This window comes from Humulus lupulus, chromosome 2 (genome assembly GCF_963169125.1).
Source record: "Humulus lupulus chromosome 2, drHumLupu1.1, whole genome shotgun sequence".
Classification (NCBI taxonomy): Eukaryota; Viridiplantae; Streptophyta; class Magnoliopsida; order Rosales; family Cannabaceae; genus Humulus; species Humulus lupulus.
Genome location: NC_084794.1, coordinates 67282566 through 67289864, shown reverse-complemented (window position 1 = coordinate 67289864; position 7299 = coordinate 67282566). Strand labels below are relative to the sequence as shown.

The 7299-nt window shown below is 34.7% G+C and overlaps 1 protein-coding gene across 1 annotated transcript; it reads left to right on the top strand.

Annotated features, from left to right (window-relative positions):
* The first annotated feature begins 707 nt into the window (after positions 1-707).
* Positions 708-4093, top strand: LOC133817980 (cyclic dof factor 2). The gene is made up of 2 exons (XM_062250656.1): positions 708-1163; positions 2283-4093. Exons 1-2 carry the CDS (start codon positions 939-941, stop codon positions 3615-3617), a joined length of 1560 nt encoding a protein of 519 aa, XP_062106640.1. The 5' UTR covers positions 708-938; the 3' UTR covers positions 3618-4093.
* Positions 4094-7299: the final 3206 nt, after the last annotated feature.

Genomic DNA, 7299 nt, shown 5'->3' with positions numbered 1-7299 from the left:
TAAACTCAGTGTATTATTTTATTTAATTATGCAAAATATAAAATTTAAATTATCATTTAGTAAAATAAAGAGTCCAATCGATAATTATTACACAATATAGGTCCTAAGTCTAAAATAATATTTACCTTTTTCGCCATAAGTTTCAAAATTAAAGACAAGACAAAAAGAGTTGAAGTTAGTCCAGTTACCTCCTCGAAAATTCGAAATTATTAATTTGGAAATTAAAACATTAAAGAGTTACATAAAATATGTGGCTAAGTCTTAAAAAGCAAAAGGTCCGAGGGCCATAATAAAAAAAATGTAATGATGATTAAATATTAAGTGAATAGAGGACACAAGTTTCTTAGAATGGAAATCCACGTTTTTTTTTATTTATAATAAAAGAATAATAATTAGATAAAGAGACATCAAAAATGGGCCATCTAATATTCTCATCCACAAAAACTAGTAACTCAAAATAAAACATTTTAAAAAGTTAGAATATATTAGTTTGGCCAGCAGCAGCCGAGGAATTGGCGATTTTTTAAATTAAAGAAGAAAAGCTGAATCGGGAGAATTTATTATTATTATTAATTTTTGCTTAACTTTATTATTATTATTTTAATATATGGAAGGAAAATGAGATTCAAAAACAAATATGCCAAGTAAAGAAATTTTATATTTAAAAGAAGAAAGAGAATCAAAAAGTGGAAAGACAGATATCTTTTTAAGGCCACAAAGAGTTTTGTGGCTGAGAATTCTCCCTCGAGCTGACGTGGCAACCCCCACCTGCTTAGACGGATCAACAAAATGTTTCAAACAAGGCGACGACGAAACCCATACCAACGTGTCACTCAGATCTCTCTCTTCTCTCTCTAGGATTTTCCTCAGTTTTTGTTATCTGACGAAAAAAGAACAAAAAATAAAGGGAAAAGAAAAGAACAAAAGGGTAAAAAAAAATGAGAGCAGAAATGTCGGAGGCTAAAGACCCGGCGATCAAGCTCTTCGGGAAGACTATACCGGTGGCGGAAGTTCCGGGTATCTCCGGTGGGTCTCAAGGACCTTCAGTTTCGGCTTGTGCGACTTCTGTTGACGATAATACGGATCAGGAACCTGCTTCTAAACGAAACTCTTCTTCTGAGGTCAATACCAGTAAAGATGAGGAAGATAGAGAAACAGAAAAGGTAAAGGATTGTTTTTGTTATTTTTGAGATTGAGTTTCTTCTTTTCAAATTCGAGAGACTACCCATTATTTGTAACCTGGAGATTATTGTTGGGTGGTCTTTATTAGGCATTTTGTGCTTCGTTTGTTGACTTTTTTGGTGTTGTGGCTTGGCTTTGTTTCTGGGTAGTGTTTGATTTCTGGGATTTTGGGTGTTTGAGTTGAATTGCCGAGTTTCCTTTGTGGGATTCGGTTTTTGTAATCTTAAGTTGGAAAGTGCGACATGTTATTGGAATTATTTTGCTTGTTTTGATTTGTTTGTTCTGATGTGACTCCATGCTTTATAAAACAATTTAGCAGACAAGGATCAATTTTGCTGAGCTAATTTGGTCATTTTTGGTTTCGAGATTTCCACTCTTACAATCCATTTCACTCAATTTTATCCAAAGAAGGACCTTTGTTATTTATTGCCTTCTATATTTGATTCTTGGCTGTTTAAAATAGTTACCCGTTTCAGTTTCTAGATTTTGGATTGTAGGTTTCTGAACAAGTTGTAACTAATCGTTTAGAATCCAAAATTTTCTCATTACCTTCTTTTTTTGGGAACACAAATCGAAAATTTGCTTTATTTACTTTTCTGAGGTTTATTTATTTGAGAACTTGTTATAAATCGACATCCTTGGGTCTTGTTTTTAATTTGGATCTGTTTGAATAAAAATATTTTCTACATTTTTTTGGCTGTGAAGTTTCTCTGTCTTACTCACGCCTATTTGTAGCTTTCATTTAATAGTTTGATCTTGTATTATCCCTCAGGTGGTCATATATGCTTTTAGTCTCTATCAAATACTATACGGCATACAGGAGAGTTAGGATAGGAGTTTTCATGTCTTTGTTATGTTATGAAGTCGTCTAGCTGAATTTTGTAGATATGATCCTGCTATATGATAGATCAGAGTTAGTGTGATTTAGTCTGTTCGTGCGGAGTAGAATTTAGTGGTATGGAGCAGAGTTAGTTTCTGTTACACGAAGCATTGATTCTCAAAATGCTTTTTGTTTTTCAACCCCTTGGCTAAAATTTTCCTACTGTTTGAATATGATTCAGTCTTGAAATCTTTCTTAATAGAAATTTTGGTAAATTCAGGAAACAGCAAAAGGAAATCCCACAGAGACTAAAGAGGAAGATGGAAACCAACCTATGTCTCCAGAAGAGCCAAGAAATTCAGATGCAACTTCTGGAATTTCTGAGAACCCGACAACACACGTTGATAAGGAGAGTACTACACCGAAAGCTTCAAAGACTGAAGAAGAGCAAAGTGAGGGAACTAATTCACAAGAAAAGACCTTGAAGAAACCAGACAAGATACTTCCATGCCCCCGCTGTAATAGTATGGACACCAAGTTCTGTTACTACAACAATTACAATGTTAACCAACCCCGACACTTCTGCAAGAAATGCCAAAGATATTGGACTGCTGGTGGGACCATGAGGAATGTACCTGTGGGGGCTGGTCGTCGTAAGAACAAGAACTCTGCTTCTCACTACCGTCACATAACTGTTTCTGAAGCTCTTCAGAATGCTCGAACTGATGTTTCAACCGGGGTCCATTCTCCCCATCTTGCAATGAAATCTAATGCTACTGTTCTGACATTTGGCTCTGACGCACCCCTCTGTGAATCAATGGCGTCTGTTCTGAATCTTGCTGATAAAACAATGCGGAACTGCACACAGAATGGTTTTCATAAACCTGAAGAACTAAGGACTGGTTTCCAAAAACCTGAAGAAGTAAGGACTCCTGTACCTTATGGAAGTGTAGAAAGTGGAGATAACAATGTTGATGGATCTTCAGTTACAACATCAAATTCAAAGGATGAGGCGTGCAAAAATGTTTCACAAGAACAAGTCATACAAAATTCTCAGGGTGTTCCCCCCCAAATGCCATGCTTTCCAGGGCCGCCTTGGCCTTACCCCTGGAATGCTGCTCAGTGGAACCCTTCAGTTCCAATGCCTGCTTTCTGCCCTCCAGGATATCCTATGCCATTCTACCCTGCAGCAGCTTATTGGGGTTGTAATGTACCAGGCACGTGGAACATCCCTTGGCTTCCTCTGCCAACATCTCCAAACCCAGTCGCCCCAAGCTCTGGTCCTAACTCACCTACATTGGGGAAACATTCAAGGGATGAAAACACAGTTAAACCAAATTCCTCAGAAGAGGAGCAACCAAAAGAAAGCAGTTCTGAGAGATACCTTTGGATTCCAAAAACATTGAGGATTGATGACCCAGGCGAAGCTGCGAGGAGCTCTATATGGGCAACACTGGGGATTAAGAATGATAAATCTGATTCAATCAGTGGGGGAGGACTTTTCAAGGCTTTCCAACCAAAGAATGATGAAAAGAACCGCAGAGCAGAACACTCAGTCTTACAAGCCAATCCAGCAGCATTGTCAAGATCGCTAAGCTTTCAAGAGAGGTCGTAAATTAGTACTTTTGAAGCAGTTGGTTCCTAGTGTTGCTGACAGGTTTGTGACACCCTGGTAGAATGGAAGAAGCTTAAACTTTCTAATGCACAGAAAACATAAGAGTTGCCAGTCTCATAAGCAAGAAACAATTCTTGTATCTGGCCACGGAGTAAACTTGCAAGAGGATTTTCTTGCAAGTTCCTCTTAAGAGTAGGCGTCATTTACTTTTAGCTCAAGTAGTTACTGATTTTTTTTTTCTTCCTCCGTGTGCTAGAGAAACAAATGCATCTTGTTCGCAGTTTGTACATATTTTTATATGTAATAGTGAGAGCTAGAAGAGATTAAGTTTTGCGTACTATAAATCCCATATGCAAGTAAATAATGTGGGAATTCAAATTCAGCTTTTCCTCCTTTGGTTAGAGTTGTATCCCAACTTTTTGTTTTACCTCTTCTAATGTAGTCAATATATTGTGCTTCCTGGCTTAACATGCAAATTTTGTTTTGAAGTTTTCACACTTGGGTACCAGGCACTTGATGAAAGCTTGTTCATCTTTGATGAAAAAAATTACAAGAAAACAGATAAGAGGCAACACCAGAATGTAACCAAGATATGGTCATTTTCAAAGCTCAGAGTGAGCCGTGAAGTAATGATGTGAGTGGGGGAGTAGAGAGGCATGTGGGTCTAAGCAATACAAAACTTCGGGCTGGAACTTAATCTAAAAGACTGAAAAATCACAAAAGGTTGTAGGCCCTCCTCCTCATCCTTGATACACTAGGTTCACAAAAAGTCAAATCCTCATTCCCGTTTCTATAGTACAGAACTAGACAACTAGAGACTAGAGTCACAAAGAGCAATAACGTTTTCCTGTCTTCATTTTCTAGTAGCTTTCTCTTTTTCCCATCTTTATCTTGCCAACTTTTCACGAGTTTATATAATAATTATTCCCTTAAAGTGGAGCCAAGCCAAACCCTGTAAAAGGGAAAATAGGGACCCCCTTGAAACTTATAAAAGGGTATTTATGTAATGACGAGTGAGATTATAAAATGAAATATGTATTATTTCAGTTGATTGCCTACCTACTTTATATGGTTGTAACTTGTGTTCTCACTTCATTTATTACTTCAGTCTGTAAATCCATCTAAAATGTTTATGATATCTGTCCTTTTAATAGTTAGACCGGTAACAAACATTTAGGATATTTTCTGCTATAATGGACAAACTTTTTGTGTGACATGAGCTGTGTTTGGGACCTATGCATGTGATCCCATTAGGTCTTTTTATAGCCTTTAATGCTTTTATTTCGTTTGCAAAATGCCTAATAAATAAGGAAAATCTGTGCCGATTATGTCAATAGTTTCTTCTCCAAAAAACCCCTTCCATACATATTTAAGTCTCACTTTTAGATTCGCTGGGACTTCGTCAAATTCTGACCTCATAATTGAAAAATCTTATCCGTATACAAATAGTTTGATTTTGACCTTGGTGGTGATTCTGGTTGATGAAACTGTACTAGGTCGGGGTAAATATGGAAAATAAATAAAAAAAATCATACTAAATGTCTATGCTAAACTATCTATGTAACACTCAAAACTACACCTCCAAATAAAAAGTGGTTTGTTCTGTTATTTTCCCACTGACAACAGTGACTGGAAAAAAAACATATTATTATACTCTTGTTCGTATATAACAAGAACCATCGAAGCGGTCTAATATGCCTGTTACAACAAATTCAGGATAGATACAAACATGTTACAGAACTTACCTGGTTACATCTTTTTCTTGGTGGCTGGGACACGGTTTTAGTTTTTAACTTTACAATTTGAACCAAACCATTGGAATTTTAAGCCTAAAAGTCAACTCATCCACTCATAACATTATATAATAATTATTATGATTTTTTCAAAGCCATTAAGATGTAACCCAATTTGGGTCCCAACTATTGAAAATGCTTAATGACTCTGTAATCCATTACCCTGGTTTGCTCTATCCTATGTTATTTCATACACACATTTGGATTGGGATATGGATATGGATATTCCCACCACTTTTGTCCCACTATGGATGAATTCTATTTAGCTCATAGTTGTTCGACTAACCCCAAAGTGCATTAATTCTATGACGAGATTTGTCCCTAAAATAGGAAGAATCCAAAACTCATAAAATAACATCGCAAACATGAATGAGTATTATTTCTTCTGTTTCCATTGTCGAAACCTACAAAACGCATTCATAACTTCAAAATATGATATATTATTCATGCATATTCTGTTAATCTAAGTGCTCCCCCATCCACAAGAAAATATTTAAGATGATGCACTTAAAAGAAACAAGAGAGAGAGAGAGAGAGAGAGAGAGAGAGAAACATATCTTAAAATATAAGGAAGTTTGAGTGAAACTTCTTGCTAAAGCCTTAAAAAGCAAGATACCCAACTTGCCTAACTCTCTATTTATTTACAGGTGAAAAAAGGCCAACCTAAAGAATACCTAGAAGGGAGGCAAAGTATTACTTTTAACAAATTATAAAGAATAGATAGGATTTAAAGTTGAGATCCTTAAACCCTTTTGTTTACTTTAACAAAGTTGAGATCTAAATAAGTGGAGAAATAAATTTAAAAAATGAAAAAAAAAAAGAGAGTAAAATGAATAAGCTAGAAACTAGCAGGTTGTATTTATTATTAATGGAGTGAAAAAAGAAAAAGCCTTTAGCACGTGGATGTCATTCTTGGGTTTCCAATTTGCAGGTTTCTTCATGAATGCTTATAATTACTCTTAATTAATTATACTCACCACTATATTATGCCCATAACCCACGTGCAATCGCAGTTAGCATTACTGATAACTCTTCATTAGTATGAACTAAACTACAAAAGAAAGTTAAACATATCATTAAATTATTTATTTAAATTCAGATTAACCTTAACTTGATTGGATAACTATATATTAGTGCCAAGCCAAGAGAATAACACCTGGTGTTGTTTTACTGTTTTGCTTTGTTTTTGTTTTGTTTTGGTTTATTCAATAATAGTATTTAGAAAGCTTTGGCTTTTGCCATATTTTATTCTGATCTTTTCTCAGCTCAGCACTAGATGGTATAAGTAAGTGTTTCACGTCTCGGATTGGGTTTGCCATTTCAGCCTCGATTGTTAATTTACCTAAATTGTTTTAATCATTGGGAAATTTGATTCCGTGTGTGGGTTTTGATTAGTTTATCTTCTTTGCTGTTATCCCTCTTCTAGTCCTCCATTATAATGATTTGGTTGGCTTTTAGGTTTGTTTGCATAACATTTACTTCTATTTCTAGACAATAGAAGAAGACCTTTTAAAGATTTCGCATAAGTATTTTTAATTGTTATTTGGATAGTCTACTTAAATGAGCTTTTAAAATCACAAAAATATGTTTAAATAGAATTAATTTTTTCTTTGACTAAAATAAAGACAAAATAGGAAATTTATTATTGAAAATGAACAAAATAAGAATTTTAAATTTCATCAAAACTTAAACACAATTTCTCTTGTTTTTTCAAAAGAACTTCTTAGAGAAGTAAATGGACACTGAGTGCTAGTTTGACATTGTATTTTGTTTTTAAAGTTGTGTTTTCAAAAATGAAAATAAAAAATAGTTTTTATAGTTTTCAAAAAGTAAAAGGCTTTTGGTTATTGTTTAAAAAAATAGATTTTCTTTATTTTTTTTAAGAAAAA

Bases quoted from the DNA above. Each gene is read 5' to 3' on its own strand.
- LOC133817980 (XM_062250656.1), top strand. From the start codon at position 939: ATGAGAGCAGAAATGTCGGAGGCTAAAGACCCGGCGATCAAGCTCTTC. The intron at 1,164-2,282 runs GTAAAGGATTGT...TGGTAAATTCAG, and splicing joins AAGATAGAGAAACAGAAAAG to GAAACAGCAAAAGGAAATCC.